The 22436-nt window shown below is 35.2% G+C and overlaps 1 protein-coding gene across 1 annotated transcript in view; it reads left to right on the top strand.

Moving 5' to 3' along the window:
• LOC111049115 (lachesin) overlaps window positions 1-18473 on the top strand; it is a 51999-nt gene extending 33526 nt beyond the window's left edge. Inside the window, exons 3-8 of the mRNA XM_022335120.2 lie at window positions 2806-3013; window positions 5141-5302; window positions 7187-7315; window positions 14553-14837; window positions 16265-16327; window positions 17088-18473. Coding sequence (XP_022190812.2) covers window positions 2806-3013; window positions 5141-5302; window positions 7187-7315; window positions 14553-14837; window positions 16265-16327; window positions 17088-17161 — 921 coding nt within the window. The 3' untranslated portion in view covers window positions 17162-18473. The remainder of the gene's footprint in view (window positions 1-2805; window positions 3014-5140; window positions 5303-7186; window positions 7316-14552; window positions 14838-16264; window positions 16328-17087) is intronic.
• Window positions 18474-22436: the final 3963 nt, after the last annotated feature.

Genomic DNA, 22436 nt, shown 5'->3' on the forward strand with positions numbered 1-22436 from the left:
CGTGACATCAGTGCGCCACTGAGAAGAGGATTTAGAACAAAGGACCAGCGACTGTAGAAAATCAACAATTGCGCCACGGGAGTAGAGCGAGGAAAAGCGGAGTGGGATGAGAACCTGTCACTATTGCATTCAGTGTTTGCTCTGGTCTTCACCGGTTCCCCCGTCGACGGTCGGTAGTCTGTAGTAGGGCGAGGAAGCCCTTCACTCGGCGAGTGGCTTGCCGGCGATGCTTCTAGCATCACGATGCTTTGCGTGGCGGCGATGCTACTAGCATCACGATGCTTCCATCACATCCCCCTAATTGCCACTGGTGTGTGCGGTAACAGCTCTACGACGGATATTAAAAAAACGCCCGGCGATTTATCTTTCGAAAGGCGTACTGCCGGTCATCGACCATCAAGCCTTGTTTTAGTTTCCGCTTCGCAGAAGATTCCTCCGACTCTCGACACGATTAATCGCTGACTAATGAATAAACCTTGGCCTTTGCTCGCTCTCCGAGTGCGCTCCTTTATTTAAGTAGGCTACCTCAGACAGCTAGTATAGATAGAGTTTTATAGTATACAGATAGATACACTCTGCTTTCTCCTTTCTCTGAATAGATAGTTCAGTTGGAATACTCTTCTTATCTGGAATCGTCCTGTACTATTTCCAAGTGCTAGAGACCTTTGGAAGGGGGCCTAAGGCCTAATTATATATTATATTGATCTTTATTACCTATAAATATGAGTCCGCATAATGATTATAATATCATTGACAATATCACAAAACTATTCGCATATTCTCAATTCCAAGATAAAACATATTTGTAATTCTATAGCAATAGAGAGTTACTCTATTACCTTAAAAACTCTAAAAATATCACCACTCGAAACGCTAGAGCTTGAATCTACCATTGCTTAACCCTCACTTATCGTTGCAATTGATGAGTAATAATTGATAATAAAGTGAAAATATTCATATAGGCTAAGCTTGCTATTAAGAAGAAAATGGAGCAAATCGAGATTAAAATAAATTGAACGTCTCTCTTTTCTCACAATTCTACAGAAGAGCGAAAAATCTGAACGAGAAAACCACCTATTCGGTTGCAGTTGAACTCCCAGTCATCATGAACACGTTTACACATCATACATACCATTTTATAGATTTTCAAGTTTTATATGATTTATTTATTCAAGATTATTTTTTATTCAATTTCTATTTTACAAGTTTTTTAAGATTTCATAAGTTTTCCATACTGCATATTTTAAACAAACGTTTCCAATGATACCAAAATCTCAATAATTCTTGTCTGAATCAGTTAGTCGGTTAACGCTCTCAGCCAACTCTTGGGAAACTCTCATGACAGTTCTCTTCACGAACTCTTTCTCTGAGAACACTCTGACAAAACAGTGCTATGCTAAGACAAAACAGTGCCTTGCTAAGACAGTGTTACATCGGTGAACCAGAACGTATGAGATGACAGAGAAGGGAGGAGCCGTACAGTAGTCAACCGAGATCTGAAGTTGTCACGTTCCCCATGTTGGCTAATTTTGCCCAGAACAGTGAAGAGCACTTCCTGCCGATGCGGACCACTCCACGATAGACAGTGAGTTGTTGATTAACTTGGCAATCAAGTGCCACAGAATGCAGGAGATTAGTGTTAATGCGAATAAACGAAGCATTTGAGCCTTATCGCAGTACGTGACTCGTTTCCTGGTGGAGTAGGCTATCTTGAGAAAATCTCTTACTGAGAGCCCATCCAGGTGAGCTGACACTGAAGTGTCACCGAGACCAAGGTTTGCGGATCTTGCCTTGAACGATCAACTAATCAGGCAAACTCTGCGTTTCGTTCGTTATCTCGAACTGAGAACGTCAATCTAATTCGAATGTTCCTGTCCTAATGCGAATCGGAAATTGATGAGTCTGGCAATATAGTATACTGTAATTGGTTTATATTTATAAGTGATGATTTTGGAAATAATTATGAACGATTCACATACCTTCCTTGATAAGGCTGAGCTGCTACTTTGATAGCAGCTTGAATAGTTATTTAAGCAGACCTTCACAGCAAATCATAAACTTCTTTCATTAGGATATTTTCTTGTGTATCTGCCATCATAGGCTGAATAAATATCAATATTCACTTTCTTGGTTAGGGCTACTCGTATTTATGTGGAAATAAAATAATCAAAGAACCCTTCAGATCCGAAAAGAAGGTTTCTCTGATAGGTGCTCGTGAAATTGATCACGATTGAAGTTTAACCGGCTTTTGTGCAAACGGAACTAAGTAGAAAAATAACGTTGAATAACGTTGACTCTATCACTAAGTTCTTGTTTATGATCTTGTGTCTGTTATATTCTTATGATTCATTTTTCAGGACAGCGAATTTCATCATAAAACTTCAATGTAGCTTATTCATATATATTTTCTGAGATATAATATTTAGCTGGTTTTTCTGTAATTGGGTACAAAGTTCTTCTTGTCGTAAAATGTGAGTAAAATGTTATAATTATTTCACTTACCCACTTACCTACTTATTCCCAGGGCCATCTATATCTATGTTGATATTTGACCACACTAACAAACTGTCTTCACGTAGTTCGCTCCTCAGCAACATTTTCTGTCGTTCCAAGCCTCTCCATGTCAGTCTTAACCTGCTGTCACCATCTGGGTCAGTGTTTCAGTGTGTTCTCAGTATAACTCTGTCTGAGTCTCCCATGGGACCCAATAAAATTATACCTACTTTTACAGATTGTAAAATATACTTGTACAGTTTTTCATTTTTCGTGTTGCGATTACTAATAGTAATGCATTGTTGGATTCAGGTGGCATGGATCCACATAGACCGACAGATGATCCTGACGATCCACCGACAGGTGGTGGCGCGGGTGCCTCGGTTCAGTGTGTCGCACGACAACCAGAAGACGTGGCAGCTGCATGTCAGTGATGTCCAGCAGGAGGACAGGGGCCACTACATGTGCCAGGTCAACACCAACCCCATGATTAGCCAAATCGGATACCTGCAAGTAGTCGGTAATCTCATCCTCAAACCATAATCTCCAATTCATTCTATCATTAGTCTGGCCACTAACAGTAGGGCATGCATTATCAACATGCGTGTTAATCATGCACACACACATGTTCAACATTTATTCATTTATACAATAAGTACATTATCTAAATGATAGGGAGTGGAAAAATGAGGTAACCTTGTGATATTCCTCTTCCAAATTTAGATAACAAATAGTACGAAATAGGTTAAGTCTCGTAGTTCTTCAAACATCATGTTTTGCCTTCAGCGATAGGCTTCTAACATAAAATAAAAATAACCAATAACAATAAATAAACCACTGGATAGTTACAAATTATAATTATATAGAAATAATTTAATCTTAATTAGAGCAGCGAAAATAACTACAAACATGCAGATATACAAAAGCATTGTCTCAAAAGACAATGAAAGAAGCCTTTCGATGTGACGTCACAACAATGTATAACGTCATGTGTATCATGCATGTCCTACCGTTAGTGGCCAGCCCTAGTGTGAAATTAGCTTATTTGAAATGGACCATGGATTGCTAAAAGTGCAATAAAAGAAAAATTCACCTGTATTGCTAAGGCCCAGTGCACACGGTCGGACTGTTTGCATACGATTTGCGTCTGAAACCACTTTGCAACTAAGTGTCTTTGCAACTTCAGTCCGCACACGGCACGTACTCACACGAACAAAAGGGCGGTTTTAAATCAGTTGATTCTATTTGATCTCTTGCAACTCAAGTTTGCAAGTTTGAAGTCTTGCAACTGAAAACCGCGGGCCCACGTTTCTATGCGTATGGTCTCAGGCTGGTTTAAGACTGATCAAGAAGTAGTTGCGTCTCCACACTTAAATACATTGCCAAGATTGCAAAACAGTTGCGTACGCAACTGGTTTGTGACTGTAGTTGCAAGCAATCAGACCGTGTGAGCTGGGCATCAATGTAGAAGAGAGTGTAATAAGTTGTTTTACAACACTAAAAAATGTGTTTTACCATAAAAGTTATTGAATGTGATAAGTGAATTTTGTTCATACAAAATATTCAATATTGAAGCAAATGTTGGGATACAATTAACCAAAACTATCTTACCGTTAGACTATTATTAAGTAGTCCAAAATTGACTAAACTTAGAGGTTTTCATAATTATATTATGCAAATTCTATCAAATAAAACTGAAACAAATTATCATTTATATCTCACAATTGTAGCGAGTATAACTTGAAATTTGAAATTGAGTTCTGTATAATTCTACGATTTAGCAGGAATGCACTCGTGTTCCTATCCAAGTATCCTTTAATCATGTGATGATGAAGCCTACAAAGCAGAATGCCCATGCATCATGATATAATATTATTGGTATTAGTAATACATAGGAATTGATGAAATGTCGATAGCTTACATTCCATTACCTGTGGTTGGATATTGAATAGGCTACCAGGAATCAATCTAATAGCAGCTGACCTGCTGCTCGTATGTTCAATGTGTATAGAGGATGAACATGAAACAATTTGACTTCGGCTGTTGCTCTTAGTATAAAACGAAACACTCGTTATCAAATCAAAGATTTTTACGTTATGATGATACTCTCTTTTTCAGTAAAAATGAAATTTCATTCTTATTTTGAGAAATTATAATGACAAATTCTAATTCATCTATTTACTGCTGGTAAATAATTCAGAAATAGTACCGACTGTAGTGTCGTGAAATATTGAACAAAAACGAAATTCTTATTCATAACATCTATTCGAAGAATTAGTTTCTATATTATGCTTTGTTAATTCAAAAATTGGTGAAGATGTGATCGGAAAGCTTTACTTACAGAAATTCCTTCTATTTCCATGTAATGATATTGTGCTTTATAAGTGCCTGATTTCAAGAGTGTTGAATAGTCCTGTGAGTAAATGAATTAAAATTCGAATTTTCAATAAAAATTGAAATATGGATTATTCATTCTGATAAATCTTACAAGTGATTGAGAATTCAATAGTTGGATTCTTGATAGTGATCAAGGCATCAACCTCTAATCCTCAATCCTGACAAGTGAGGATGCCGATCAAGGATTAAAACAATACTTCTGGATCCTGAGACCTTTGGTAGTATTGCTGACCGTGTTGTGCTTGTGCAGTGCCCCCCAATATAGTAGATGACGAGAGTACGCCATCCTCAGTAGCCGCTAGAGAAAACCAAAACCTCACCCTCCACTGCCAGGCAGCTGGCTTCCCTGACCCAAAGATCATCTGGAGGAGAGAAGATGGTCAACCTATTTTTCTGGATCGACGGAAAAAAGGTAATTTCTTCATTATTATAGTATAGCATTTGTAGTAAGTATGTGGTTGAAATAATTAATCCTAGTTCTATATTTTTATTATCAAACATATTCTCAAATGTTTTAAAGGATGGTTGTAGCACAAAAAATCAAATTCCAAATCATACATTGGAATGTGTCGGAAATAGTTTCTGTGAATATTTTACACGCCTTTTCTCTTGGATCTGTGCTTCCTGTAGATTTTTCACAATTTTCAGCTCAAGTATCAATAATAATTATCATTGAATTATGCGCGAAGCAAAGAAACACTAAGTTATAACTGTTCAATATTCAATTCGATGGAAGTCAACGAGGCTGAAATTGTGAACTATGAGATCACATCTATTACCACTCATCTTTCTCTGAGCTCGCATTAGATAGGTTGACTATTGAAAGTGTATTTTATAATCCCGCCACTACATGACGGCACTTTTTCCAATTTGTAAAAGTAATCAACTGCATATTTAATAATGTTACATGGAGTAGAACCAAATAATACAACAGAGTGCAAGTTCAATAAAGATGAAAGTCATCAAGGCTGGAATCATGAACGATTAGATCACACCTGTAGCCACGCCACAATTCTCGGACTCGCTCCTGATTGGTCGACTGTTGAAAATGTATTTGTGAGTCTCGCCTGTAGATAGCAGCAGTTACTGACTGCTCCAATACTAGTAGTTCTGTGAACAGAAGACCTTGCGCTCAGTAAGTTGCATTGACCTGTTGTTATGTTTTCTCAGAAAATGATAAATAATTTATCGATTTAAAATGTCAAGAAAAAATCCTAAATAAACATAGAGCTTTCTGTCCTATCGTACCGTGACGTGTCGTCCCGGAATGTGAGTGAGAGCGCTGTTATCAGGTCTGGCTGCAACCTGTCTACAACGTTGATGGAAAGATACATTTTCAAGATGTTCGATGTTTTTGAACGGGTAGTATTATAGTCAACTGTCTACTAACGTTGATGGAAAGATACATTTTCAAGATGGTAGATGTTTTTGAACGGGTAGTATTATAGTCCACTAGACACCTGATTTATGATGAATAATTCTATAGTCTGATTTTTACTCCAATATTGGCGAATGAAGGAGGCTCCTTTTTTCTTGTATATTATCCTTGAAATGCAAAATTTCCAAAAATTTTGTATATATACGTCGACGCGCAATTTAAAAAGGAACATACCTGTCGAATTTCATGAAAATCTATTACCGCGTTTCGCTGTAAATGCGGAACATAAATATAAACATATAAACATAAAGAGAAATGCAAAACCGTCGACTTGAATCTTAGACATCACTTCGCTCGGTCAATGATTCCTTGATTTTTGAATTTTCTCTCAGTATTCAAATTTAAATGGTTATCATCTCAATTGGAGTTTTAGTTCGCACATTTATTTTCAATTTGTGTAAATAATCAACTAAATTCATATGAAAAATGTTAAATATTATGCTAGTAACATTGAGCTTCCAAACTGCTGTAGTTTCAAACTGATTAAAATTATAGTATGCCTATTCAGAGAAAATAATTTCTTTTTCATATTAGCATCCCTTGACAACCATCAAATTGTTCAAGAAGTAAAAGTTTTTAATATAAAATTCGATGTCTCCGTAGTAGGATTTCCTAGATTTATTCTAAGAACATATAAAACACATCATTTAATCTAAATTACAGTAATAATTGTTTTGTTTTGCATATGTTTTGCATTGTTTTTGCTTGGCTATGCATAAGTTGAGTAATGACTAACTAGATTATGACTGACTTAAAGAAATTGGTTATCAACCCATAGGGATCATGGATCATAGAATCATGTGAATATAATATGATGTAATAATATATAATGTATGATTGTCGTCTCTTTGGTTGCAGTGAACGCCCTGGAAGGAGCGCAACTGACCCTGGCCAGAATCAGTCGGACTGAGATGGGAGCCTACCTGTGCATAGCAACCAATGGCGTCCCTCCCACTGTCAGCAAGAGGATAACTCTTGACGTTGAATGTAAGTCGCAATCAATTTTCATGCATGAAATAAATGATATGTAATAGATTTTCCAGTCAAAGTATTTAAATTGATGGTCAAAATGTTTTCTATAATTAACCGTTACAGTTTTATATTATTATTTTTACTATTTCCCATTATTCATTTATTTATTGGATAGAGCGAACAGTACAATAGTCAGAAAAGAAAAAAAACAGGCTTTCCCCTAAACGTTTTCCATTTCTAAATTTTTGTCTTGAATCATCCAAATTTTATGTAGGTTATGTTCATTTCAATATTATGTTACACTCTACTACTCTGTAGTGCTATTAACGTGTGGAGTGTGTCCTATCAGAATTTGGAAAGACTGTTCAAGCTCAAATAAAAAATGTAAGGGCAATTGAAGGAATTATGCCAATGTTTTCTTGTAGAAATCATTTTGAAGAGCTAGGTATACCAACCGATCCCTCTATTTATATCTATGAGGTGATTATGCACGTTAAGAAAAGGACTATGACTAGAAATGCCGATACCTACTCATAGATATAATTCAAGAAATAGGAGACTATGGTCTACTATACAACAGTACAGATCTTTTTGAAAAAAAAAACATATATGGGCCATAAATTTATTAGTAAACTTCTTTACTCATTTGAAAATTTATGAAGATATCGATGTTTCTCGGAAGGAGTTTAAAAGCTTGTTGATGGGTGGAGTATTCTATTTCACGTTAGAATATGTGTGTAGAGAGAGTTCCTTTGTGTGATTTCTTTTGTGTTTCAAATTTTTACAATTATTATACTCTGAAAAGAGTCTCTGGGAAGCTTTTAGAACAAACAAACGAAGTTCAAAATTACTAATTCTCTACATGCAATAAGGCTCAGGGTCTATTGTTCTACAACTGACATTGGAGATTATCCAGGAATGATGAACAGATCAGACACTTATGATGAGAACTTCAATAACAGATTCAATTATACTTGAATACTTGAGAACAAATTTGACCTAAATTAAATTTTTTCAGAGATTCAAAACCCATTTTGAAGAATCTTAGTAGGATCAGAGAAGGCAAACTATCTGAAAACCAATTGAAGAATATGTATGAAGCAGAATAATGGGATGAAGTATGTAAATAATACGCCAAAAAATATGGGAGATACACATAGATTATTGAGTAATATTTGACTGGAAGCTAGTCACAGCTAGAATCCATCTTTCTTTTGTTGATCTGTTGCACTCGCATCAAAATATTCCTCTCGCGAATGACATTGATTAATTGAGTGAGCTGAAGCGAATCTGTTTCTCTTCAGTAAATAGAAGACTGTTTCCAGGCGGCGCAGAATTCAAGAATATTTCAGTTACTGAGTCGAGGCATGAGATAGGATAGGAACAGTCTTAGGAATATAAAGGTGGATCACCCACCTTCTCTCGTCCTAAGCCATTAAAAATTCCATTTGCCGGCGACTCTCTTTTGATGTTATGCATTCGTATGTTTCCCATTCGACGACTCTCTCGCTTCTCTCTGTTTCCCGACTCGATAGAGAGAAACAGAAGTAGGAAGAGTGTGAGTTAGAGAGGGTTCAGATATGCGCTCAAGCCGGATAAAAGGGTGTTATCATAGAAAACAGTTCATAAGAGGCAAAAAAAGACGTGAAGACGGCAAAAAAGATAAAGGGGCAATGTGTACGTTTTATTCGCGTTCATCCATCATGTGTCCTGGTGGCCTCGCTCCTTATGCTAATTCCCGGTGGCCGGAGTATGCAGTGGCGAGGGTGGGGCTGTCCGGATTAGAGGGGTCGAGGACGCAGCCGCTACTGTTTGTCCGTTGATCTGGGCCCTGGAATTATGGCTGCGAACTGAACTCAAAACAGATTATCGGTGGGACGCCGCGGTCGCAACATTGTAACGCGTCTATTTATTTAACAGCTCATTGGAGAATTCCGGCCGGATTTTCCGTAAGCACAAGTGTCCATATTTGGCGGTGTATATTCGCCGCGCTTATCTGTGTGATGGATACACCTGCGCCATGGGTCCTCACGCTATCCTCTCGCCACGCTCTCACTAGTCACGTGATCGCCTGCTCATGATAGACCACTCTTTCACCTGCCTATTATCATCTGGCGCATTAACCTATAGCTTAGTTTCGATCGTTAACTGATTGGAGCCACCATAGAAGTATTCTAGTGAGCTATTTCTCCCAGGGAACTTGTTTAGTATATGTTCATTATGACCATCACGTTTTGTTCTGATTATTGGTATAGGTACTAGACTACTATGGACATTCTGGATTACATAGAATATATTTTACTATATGACAGATCCTGATATGCGAGCCATCTCTCCCAGGAAACTAGTTTAGTACGAAATGACCTTCAAGCTTTGTTTGAAACATGCTCTGATTAGAATGGATTAAGCTTTGGTAACTAGAAACATTAAACTTGAAGCATTATGCATAAACATTTTAGTGAGGTGTTTCTTTCAGAGTTAAAAGCTTTTAAGTTTTAAATCAAAGGATTGTTACCGATCAATTCACAGCTCTTTTAAAACTAAAAGAACAATCAATTATTTTTCCTTACGAATCTTGTTCTACAACAATTAACCGTTCATCCAGAACCAATTGAAATAGGTTTAGGCTACTGGTACCGTACGTGTCTATTTATACAGTCATTTATCATTTCTTGAGAACATTCTAAAGATTGAGAACAATTTCAGAGCACTTTTGATAATTCCCCAGCTACCCGCCTCTAAACAACGAGATATTTATAAGTGTTTATGCTTTGAGCGCTCATTTATAAGAGCTGGCGGTCTTTCATGTGTCAGACGCAAGAAATGAGTCACCGTTCAAGAGAGACGGATGGTAGACGCGGAATTTGTGAAAAGCACAACACACTACGCTCAGCTGTTGGTGACTTGGAGCTCTCAGTGGCTCTACTGAGAGAGCTACTACTTGAGAGTTGGGCTTTGAAAGGAGGACTCTGAATCCAATCGGAATCTCTTAACCTTAAAAGTCAATTTCTTTCTCGTGTATCCGTCTCGATATCCGAGAATCTCCGAGAAGGCAATTTATCTCGCCACTTCCCAGTGTGACAAGATCTCCTGGTTGGGGATAAGGCGATCCACTTTAGATGGCAGAATCGAAACTGCACTTCTACTTGGTTGACTTGAATTTACAGCGGCTCAATAACGTCAATACAGATTGCAAGTGGAAGCGCATACTACCAACGTATTTCTCACATTAAACGACACTAATAATCCTGAGAGCGCAGATATTGAATCTTTGTGAACAAAGATAGTTGACTGTGATATTCATGAGATTGATGGCATCGAAAATTTCTTTGCAGCAACGCAAACTTCATAACATATTTTTTTATTTTCACAACTTCTAGTATCAGATCTCTTTCTGAATAGGAGGATGTATAGTGATTTAATAGTGGACTGTGATAATAATCATGACTTTATAAGGTACTTTTGTAAATACATGAATTATTTTATCACTGTAGAATGTAAGGTATCAAATCTCCTTCTATAAATATTGATTTGATGAAACATGAGATCTCTGGTATCAAATATTTACTTAAAGTGAAGGTGGTATTGTGAATTGAAAATCATCAGAGAATCTAGAATCTATAAATTCGGGAAATCGAAAACCTGGGTGGTTCACTTATAACACTGTGATAGCTAAAAAAATAGAGCTCCATATTCTACTTATAGAAAAGATATCTTACTAAAGATATTCTACTTATAGGAGTGATGGGAATACCAAAATCCTAATTGACACTAGAGATTGAAACAGTGGGATCATCTAGGCATTTTTGACAGAGAAAGATGAGAAAAAATAGATAGATATTTCAAATATCAGCCGGAACCATTGTACCGGCATTGTAACATCATAACACCGTAATCAATATATGAAGACCAAAAGCTTATAAATAAAAAGTAAGATTCAAGAATACAGTAGTTATAATAATGGTTTTGCCAAAGTTTTATATGCTATTGATTAGCTTCAATTTGTTTCTGTAGCCTATATCGTGATAGAATGTTTTTAGTTTGATCACAAACTCTACGGACATTCAGATATCTGTTGCTCTACTGCTTACACGCTTGATCTAAAAAACCCTACAGTATTATGCTAATTTCTTTGAAAAGGGAAATGAAAAAAATTTTAAGTATTCTCTACCAAATAAGAAACAACAATAAATTCATGAAAATGTTTTATTGTGTTGATATCGTGATTCTGACTCTTTCATAGTATATTGAACCTTTCTCCTCAAACTGTCTATTCCAACCTTTGTTGTTGAAGCAAGTCATATTCCTGTTCAGTCTCATTAATGTTTTTCCCATTATTCCGTTGATTCTGCGGCATTACTCTACGTCACGTTTCGATTGTTTGGTCGTAAAGCAGTCGTTGACGTGGTATATCGGATAAGTCGGTCGGCTAGAACATAAAGGTGTTGCAATTTTGTGTAGAGTGGGTTGAGGTATGAAGGGAGAAGAGACAGCGAGGGGTGCCCGACCAAGGGTCAGCATGCCTTATAGGCTATATCTTATAGGCCACTTTTCACGTCCTAGACAAGGCGTAAGATTTATTTCGATTTCTTACTTCCAGCCTGTTCACGCCTGTTAACCCAAAACTGGCCGACTGACATTCTGAATGTTTCAATTTCAAGACTGCATCTTGCGTGATAAATGCCTACAGTCTTTCTACAGAAAATTCTCAATTCAAGATTTAAAAATGTATCTGTTTTCACTGATTCATCCCATATGTCTTGGGATTTGTGGAATGGTAGGAATGGAGTATGCAAATAGATCTAGATCTAAAAGAATAGATCCATGCAAATATTGTAATTGTATGATTTTCCTCCAACACATTTTGGAAGAGTTATGATTCAAATGATTTGCATTGGAAAAGATGAGTGAATTTACACTTACAGTCAAAAATAGAATGCCAATTCTAAGAAACGGGGTCGCAGGATTTCTCAAATGCCAGTCCTGTCTTAAAATATACATATTTTTAGACTGTATTGGAAGACTTTGAAGACAGGACATTCTATATATATATATATATATATATATATATATATATATATATATATATTATATATATATATATAATATATATATATATATATATTATATATATATATATATATATATATATATATTTGTGACTGTAAGTGTAATTCACTCATCTTTTCCAGGGCAAATCCTTTGAAACATAATTCTGATTGAAATCAGTAAAACGATTTATGGGAGCGAAAAGAGGAGAAGATTCTCTACAACCTTGACTACATTTTGGATTTTTTATCTAAAGTGTTTCACAAGATACGCAACTTTGAATATGTGAGAAATTTGTTATATGTTAATCATTTTCACAGTCTGTGAAGTTTTTGCGAGACTGTGAAAATGATTAACATATAACAAATTTCTCACATATTCAAAGTTGCGTATCTTGTGAAATACTTCAGATAAAAAATCCAAAAAGTAGTCAAGGTTGTAGAGAATCTTCTCCTCTTTTCGCTCCCATAAATCGTTTTTCTGATTTTAATACCTTTTTTCTGATTTCAATACCGTTTTTTTCTGATTTCAATAACTTTTTATTTCAAAAATTACAGCCAATTGAAGAAATTATTATTTTCACTTGCTTATTTTTTCTGCGATTTCACTGTTATTCAAGAGTCTCTAAAACGAGTAAGATACATGATAGAAACTTGCGATTGGTATCAAATGAAGAGAGTTACATGCTCTCAAATTGCCTTAAATCCATCTTGCATGACTGTTCATTATCGAAAAACTGTCGAAACTGTGAAAATGAGGAAAATATCGTAAATTTCTTGATTTTTTGAAACAAACGTATCTTACTTCGCGATTATATTTTTAAAAAAATCTGTTCTTCGAATTAAGACCAAGAACCATTTTTTATCATTTCGGGTTACCAAGATACACAGTTTTGAATATGGAAATTGGTCATTTTTCTGTTTATTTAAATATGGGGTAAAATACACTAAAATAGGAATTTTTATTTTTTCATCAAATTTTAGTTATGATACATTATTTTGAACAGCCTTGACGAGCTGAGAAGAATGAGCTATAGTAAGAGGAGATCTGATCGTTCTATCAAAAGTTATAAGTGTTTAAAGTTTTGATCCTTGACGTATCCTTATGACGTACCCCCCTACTAGGAAATACTTAAATTAAATGTTTCTAATGAGCGATTCTCATAGAAAATAACCCTCGTGAGATGATTTCAGCCGAAATATATATATTTTGGTTAGGAAGGCCTTAAAATGTATTATAATGAAAAATTTTTATTTTGGCTGTAGAACATGATTTTCTATTTTTGGGAGTATTGCCCCTCCCTCCACTACTAAATTCAAAAATTCCTAAGGAATACCGTTCATAATTAATTATTATATCACGTGATATGTGGTTTTCCATCTATACTAGAAAAATATCCAAGTTGTATAGGGGAGAAGTGGTAGGTTTGCATAATTTTGAAAACCCCTTAAAAATACCCCTTTTTTGAAAATTCGTAGCTCCAGATCCAAAAATGATAGAATCCTGCGCGATCACTCAATTTATTGGAAATTTTATTATATATAATTTCTTAGAGAATGATTTTTCTCCAAAAACTCGAAGTTTTCGAGATTAAATGGAAAAATTAAAAATAGTCCGAAATTTCAGGGGTTTTTGGGGGTTTTGGGGGTTAAGCCACCCTCTGGTGTGTCAGCAAATTTCAGATTCGAATTCAGCGCCCCAAAACACATATAGAACCGTCGAGAAAAATTCTTTCGGGGCTGTTTCCTGGAAAACGACCATTTGACTGGACTAATAAGTCGCAGTATTTAAGTAATAGATGAAAGGGTACTGCGTCTGTTTTTTTATTTCATTTGAATAATAGTAAGAAGAAGAAAGAATTAATAAGAAAATAAGTAAGAAGAAGTGAGGTAGACATGTTATGAATTAAAGTAACGTGTAATCTGGATGCATTTTTCTAAAACATTATGATTATTGATACTTACATATTATTATATTGTATTTATATTTTTCATGTATTTCTTCTACTGTGATTATTTCTCTGTCAAACTGGTGTGAACTTTTGGAAGTTGAAATATTCATACTATTGCATGTATTTTCTCGATTGTAATATTTCTTTTCAAATTGGCTGAAAGTTGGAATAATCATATTATTGCACTTATTGTTTTTCTGTAGTTAATATTAATTTGTTTGTGGAATTGGTGTGTGCCGTTGCATGTTGCAGTCGGGCCAATGATCTGGGTGCCGAACCAGCTGGTGGGTGCTCCGCCCGGGACAGATGTGACGATCGATTGTCACACAGAGGCGTTCCCTCGCGCCATCAACTTCTGGATCCACGAGAACGTGATCATCCTACCGTCGGCCAAGTACTCGCTGGACTCGGCCGAAGCCAGTTACCGCAGCCACATGAAACTCACCATCAGGGACCTTCGGCCGACCGACTTCGGCAACTACCGCTGCATTTCCAAGAACTCACTCGGCGAAACTGAGGGCTCCGTCCGGCTCTATGGTGAGTGCATGCCCAGCCAAAATTCACAAATTATATAAAGAAATACATAATTGATTATTGAAAATTATAGTTTAGGAGTTTCATTTCAATTAGGAGGATGATTTTTTAAAAGTACATGATGATTTTTTGCCAAAATCGAAAGTATTTGAGAAAGTATTTTGGAAGAAACTTGTATGGTTTGGGAGCTCTACTTATAAGGTGGATTTTCATCAAAGACATTAAGAAATTTTCTCCTAGTCAAAGACTAAAAGTATTTCAGATATGGTTGAAACTATGAGAGTAGATACTGCTCAAAACGAGAGGCGTTACACCATGCAATATTAATATTGTGAAATTAGCGGACTCAGATTAATTGAACCCTAGCTGAGTGATAATTATTCTCAGCCACAGCGTGACTATTCCACCTTGACCCTTTCCTTTTACCCTTACTGGAAGTAGAGGGGCGAACACAAATAATAATATTATGTAGCCGTATTGAGTTTCCAGGGGGACATTTCCCCAGAAACGTTTGAAGGAAACTCTAATTGGGGAAATGCAACTTTGGCTGCATATTGGTTGATATTTTAGCCAAATAAGTTTTCCGAATGAAAACTTTGTTTTTCAATCTTTGAATTCCGTAGTATGACTCCTCAATTTTCCCCAAATGTTAATGTTTAAGACTTCCTATCATTTCATAATTTGAGTAGCTTGACATTTTTTATTTGAACTAGAATACTTTATAAATGATTCTGTCTACAGTATGGTACACCATGTATCATCGTGATTAGAAATAATAATTTATCTCTCGAATAGCAAAGTTTTCTCTTTTCAACTTTAAAGAATCGGAATAATGTGTTGTATGGATAGGTACCGGAAAATACTGCAGATGATACACCAATTTGATTGATCTATTTTGCTGGTCTTAAATAAAATCAAACAATTTTATTTGAAATTTCTCCATATTCACGAGATATAACGACATTTATTGATATGGTAAATCGCAGAAAAACTGCGAAGAAAAACTGTCTAAAACCGATAAAACGATAAACTGTCTGATTTCTTAGTACTATCTTGTTTATTTGTTTTTGGAGAACACTGAGGTGGTACATAGGTCATTTATTGCAAGAAATATATCTCTGATTTAAATATATCCTCAAGAGTGCCATAAATAAATATAATAAGTATAAATATATCCTCAATATACCATAGAGAAAGATAGCTGCTATCTTTTCTAGCTCATTGTATCACATAGTTATAGTGAGAGTATGTTACAAGTATAATGTTCCTACAAGTATTGAAGTTGATTTAGGTATACTTTACTGAATGAGTAGACTCCTCACTAGGGATTACTCTACCTCGACCCAAAAGTTGTTTAATCTGTGTGAGATCATGAGGCTAATGGCCTGAACTTCGATTTTTCATTTGGGTTTGGTATTTTCTGTCCACAGAGATTCCGATGCCTTCATCCCCTCCGAAACCGATAAAGGTTATCAGTGGAGCCAACAAGACAGGTGATTACTCATTGATTTATCATAAAAGTATCTCATACCTTCATTCTAACACTCATTCGAGTAGTTCAGTAGTGATTAATATGAATTTGTGTTTCAAAACGTAGAGGATCATGAATATTATCCATATTATTTATGCACATTATTCTGTTTCATCTTTTGTTTTGTCACTTTCTTTTTGACTCCAAATCATTATAATGTGAGAAGAATTACAACAATCATTATCCTCTATTTGTATGCCACTTTATGGTTACTGCTAATTACACTGAATTTTATATTACATAGAATTAATTAATTTAGAAACTTTCAAGTGTCAATGGTCTAAGAAAAAATGCTTACCTTCGTTTGAGAAAGTATAAAAATGACTATATGAGTGTATTGTTATACTGTAATAATACATTTTTTGACTACGGTTCATAGAATTTATTCATGTATTCTTCATTTAGAAGCTATCAAGTGTCAATAATCTATGAAAAACTGCTCAACCTCGTTTGAAAAGTTAAAAAAGTACATAGAAAGAACTATTTAAGTGTATTGTTATACTGTAATAATATTGATTTTTAGACTTTCAAAAATGTTCATGGTATATCTTAAGAAAGACAATCCACAATGGTGATAAATTTCGTCAACATTATAATTGATTCCTGAAAAATCTACCAGTATACTGTTACTTTCTGGCAGTAATCAAATTAATTGATGGATTCCTACTACTGTATTAGGTTTACGTTCTTTCATAATAATAATTTGCGCTTCTCTCCAACAGGTGGTTTCTTAGCAGTTTGGTTATCAGTGGTCCTACTACTTCTACTACATTTAGATTATGTACATTGTTCCTGAATAAACAAGGAAGTGGATTTCTCACAAAGACTTTTACAATTCGAATCCTTGCATTGCAATCCTAAGAACAAACGAATGAGCCCAATTTTATGAAGTATGTGGGAGTCTGCTCAAAACTCTGAGAAAGCAAACTTAAATGGATTATGATATCATTTTATATTGTTTGCATTTGATCCGATTATTTCCTATTTCTTAAGTATCTTGATCTAGTTTGCAAAACGTGAAATCTCAGTTCGATTTCAAGCTCTAGAGAACGTGATCAAGTGATGGTTCCATCAAGCTATTTGTAAATATTATGATATTGTAAATACAGTAATTGTATGATGCTTCAAGGACTGTTAATAACATTACTGTGAATCCTTCCAAACCCATCATAACAGGTGATAATTTATTAATGAAACATTGCTCCGCCACAAGAAGTGGGAGAAGTTAACTCAACAAATCTGTTGTTGTACTCTAATCACAAGCAACATTTATAGTCAGTCCTATGCTTTTCCCTTCTATACATTGAAGCTTTAACTGAAAACATGCAATAGTTTGATAACGCTTCAATTTAGTTTGTTTCCATGTAGTCTTGTAAAATAAAGTCAAACGCTTTGTTTCAATTTAATTTGAATAGGCTTGAAATGAAATAATATCATCCAAATTACCATGATGTGTTATATAGCCCATTAAGAGTTCAATAGCAATGGATGTTTGTGAAAACAAGAAAGCAAAACTTTCAGAATTTTTGAACTTGAGCAATGTAAAATTTTCCCCCCAAAGCTGGAGCGCCTTCAGCTTTCTTTCTGGAAATAGGTTTCCTCCGATTCGTGACTCGTATATACTAAACAAAAGCTTTACAACTCCTTAAAATAGTTCTGAGTTCAACCTCACATGTAATGTATTGGAATAATTATGTGCCAAAAAGTTAACAATATTCTTATTAGTTACTGTTTCAAGCATGCATGTACAATATGTTTCAAATACAATGGAAATTTATTAAATCCAATCAAACACCATAAAGACCCATCATCCTTATCTTTATTATGTTTCAATTGAAGTATTTTATCATTGTACCTGTCAATCATTGACTCAAAAATTGGATTGATATCAAATAAGATTTTCAAATCTACGATTGAAATTATCATCAAGAAAACACAAGTCGTCCAAATCATTCAACTTGAAGTAGAGTTACCTTTATCTCATAACATTTGTACATACTCGTGAGATTGAGAATCTGTGACGTTTAATTTTCATGTCTCATTGTGTATAGGTTGTTTAGGAATTATGCTAATTAAATGAATAAATTCATATGTTAACCATAGAATGAGTTTTTTTATTGAACCTTTTGTCTCCCATTGGATTCTTGCTATTGAATTAATTGATAGCAACAAAGAGAATACGATAACTATTTTTGTACTGCCTCTGAAAGCATTATTCAGGAACGCATAGGGAATATCTGATATGGATTATCCGATATGGTCTATGGGCTGTCAGAATTTATCATTATCTCTATCATTATGAATATAATAATTATAGAAAGGAAGTAACCAGGTACTTGGAATACAAAGTTAGTAGACATAAGTTACAAAGTTAGTTATCTGTCTACTAACGTTGCTTGGAATATACTAGAATATAATTATATAGAATTATCAATACTGCAATTCTCGACAAATGCAAAAATACTAAAACTATGAATGAATAAAGTCAGCAGTTTTCGTAGCTTCGAAACTACTTCGAAAAATGAAAGATAAGGAAACCAGGATTACTCGACTTTTCGATCTTGTGGTTGAATTTCCATTGCGAATGTAGCCTGGATAAAATAGAATCAATTTATCTGTCATGGGTTCTCGGTAATTCCAACTTTCTATCAGAAAAGTCTCGAGCAACTCGGAATAAAACCGAATGTTACCTTTTTAAAAAAGCTAACGTCATCGAGTTAGAGTTGGAGAGTCAATTTTTCACATATTCATAATGAAAAACAAACCTTTAATGATAGAGAGAGCAAGCAAACGAGATACAACTTTTACTGAGATTTTTTTGAACTGTCAGTGACGGTTGAATGAAAAACATGGAGTCCATGCTTGACTGTTTAGAGCAATGTTGACTGTTTAAAGTGAATATCACTACAGAATGAGCCTGCCGGGGTCCATTGACTGTATTACTTGAAAAATGAATTTCATTTCATATCGTATGGGTTTCTCTGACAGTAGCGGAAAGCAAACTTTTAAAAATTGACGAATCCATAGAGAATGAATCCTTGAATTCATGGAATCCTATATAAATTGAAGGTTGGGTATTATGGATTTCTGAGAAATTCGAGCGGTTTCAAATCGAGGATATACACATCACTGTCTCATCGTTTGTTGAACTGAATGGAAGTTTTATTTGAAAGCGGATCTACCTTTCAAGAATGGAAGGTTTTTGTATCGTTGGAACAGCCTACATGCTTCTATGCAGACTAAATTGAAAAGGCAATACTCTTTCATTAATATTGTGTGAGCTTGTATCATAGCAAGTCTGATCATAGAACAAACATATTTATACCACTAGGCTAGTTATTTGTAATAATTGGTGATAATAATAATGAAAGTCAGTAGAATCTCAATCTAGTGCAATGTTGATGAGAAAAAAAACTTCCAGTGAGTTTTCAAGTGCTGGATATGAAGGAAAGCATTTTTACCACGACATTATTTAATTTGGGAGGTTAACAATAGAATTGAGTACTAAGTACTATTCTATTCATCAATTAAGAACAATGTAAACTGCTGCTGTAATGCGTGAAATTGTAAACTACTTTCTGCGTAAATCATTTCTCTCTTTTTTATTTTTTCAAACCTCCATTTTTGTATCTTGATATCTCATGGACATCAAGCTAAATGGTTCAAAATCCGAAACCGTTTCCAACAACACACGTAATATCATTCCCAATGTAGAAGTCACTGCTATCATTCATTTTTGTCAATAGCGAACTTTTGAGATCTCTTGGTGAGTGGTTTATTGGAATAGTGAAAGAGCCGAGGATATTCTCGCTACTGCTTTCAAAATGAATTTCGTCTTTCTGATTGATTTCCTATATCAGATCTTACCTTCTTTGAAAGCAAAGCTTCTTCTCTGAAAGCAGGTCTGATGGACTGAAAGCACTGAAGGCAAACAGAAATAAGCGAGTAGCAGTGTACATTCTATTTGATAGACGCGATTCTTGAGAAGAGATGCTGATGGAGTGAACTGAGAGTAACGAAGTAGATTCAATCACAACTACTGAAAGAGAGAGAGAGACTGAAAGAGAGTCATGACGACACTCGCAACCTCGAATTCAGACTTGGCGTCTTTAAAAGTGCATTTAATTCGAGTGCATTATCGAAGGGGTGGGTCTCTATGCACGACTGTCGCGAATTCGTTCTCAATGGCTGAGAATGGAAGCAGCGACGGCTTTGAAGTGTCGACGAAAAGAGTAAAACCGATTCAACACTCTTCTCAAAGCCATCTCACTTATCACACCTAAAGGATTCAATGCCAAACGAATCTTCGCATGTTTATTGGTGGACTATTATTTGATTAGCTGCAGGAATTTTATTTATTTATTCATTCATATACAAAAACAATCCCGGTAAAATCAGGAATGGTTGAATATCATTAGGCTTCAATTTATTAATGTGAATATTATAGAAAATGATATAACGTTTTTCTCAATTTATGTTCTTATTTTTCATATAATATATCGTACATTATTGTGCAGACTTGTTTTGAGATTTAAAAAAATTTCCTTCAACTGATGTTGGATTTAAACTCCATCTTATTTTATGATTTGAAGAGTTGATAACTTTAATATTTTTTTATTGATGATCTTCATATTATATAATCATCATAAATATCATAATGTACGGTATTCATTGATATTATAATGTTGTCTTTGAGAATTGAACCTTCGTAGAAATAGATATTAGTAAAATTAGAAATTAGAATAGATTTTGGAAATATATATTATTGTGCAGGTATACCTGTATAGAGTAGTATATAGATATATTAGTCGAAGATCGTTTAGATTTACGGTATAAATATCATACATTTTTCAGTTAACTAAAATTGCTGAATATGATTCATCTAAATATTCAACTCAGGTCATCAATTCATAAGGGTTAGAAAAATATGTTCCAAATTTCTTGGTTTGGATTGTAATCATTGAGGATATTTTTCTTGATTTGTTCGACTGATTTCGTTCAATCAATGAATTGAATTCAAATATTGATTTAGCACAGATTTGAGTTAACAATAGTTAGTTTATTGAGTAGCAATCATCATGAATCCTGTATCCATTCATTCCAAACAGCGTTCTCGATTAACAGGTTTCATTCAACCGAATTGAATAGTTGATTCCATGCAACATCTTGTTTTAAGTGTTTCTTTTTCATTTTCAAAATCTCCCCTGGTATCCACAAATAATGAACGGATTGCAGATTTGTGAAAGTGAGGGTACTGCGGCTGTATCAATCCGAGTGCGTGGCACCGATAGCAAAGAGGTAGAGAGCGTCAGACCGCAGTCTACCGCCGCAGCTAAGCCTCAGCTGAAAAACTCGTTTGTTCTTAATCCTGGTTCGGTACTAATGTGCGCCCTCCGCGCCCATAATACACACAACACTCGCAGAACTCACACAGAACACCCACAGAACAACTACATAACACAAACAGAACAATCATGACAAAGCAGCATAGTAGTACAGACAGTAGATATTTTGTGAAGCAACTTATTGGATATGAGCATCTACTGATCAGCACTCTGTCGGATAATCATCTGAATTTAATTCGTAAATTGGGTCAAAATTTGACACGTGAATTTTAAGGGCTAATTAGTACAGACAGTATATAGTACAGACAGTCACTAGCGTAGTAGTTCAGACACCTACTAAACTAATTGGAGAGAAACGTAACAGACACAGAAGACATGAACAACAAACCAACACAAATAGACCACATTGGAAAGCAGCGTAACACTAACAGATCACATGGCAAATCAATGTAACACACACGGAACATATAGCTTGTAACGTAGCGCATGCACGACAGATGCCTCTAATCCAGCTCCAAACCAAACAACCTATTACAGCGTTTTTAGACAAGCACGTAACCCAACTCCAATCGAACCTAACCCAACCCTCAAGCCGCGGCTGATGAACAAAAACATTTGAATAATAATAACTCGGTGTGGTCACAATACATACGAGGTCCTTCTTTGATTCAATCGTAACGGAATCCCTCGTCAATAGGATGAATGAGTGATGGAACTGGGATCCCT

This window comes from Nilaparvata lugens, chromosome 2 (genome assembly GCF_014356525.2).
Source record: "Nilaparvata lugens isolate BPH chromosome 2, ASM1435652v1, whole genome shotgun sequence".
In the NCBI taxonomy this organism is placed as follows: Eukaryota; Metazoa; Arthropoda; class Insecta; order Hemiptera; family Delphacidae; genus Nilaparvata; species Nilaparvata lugens.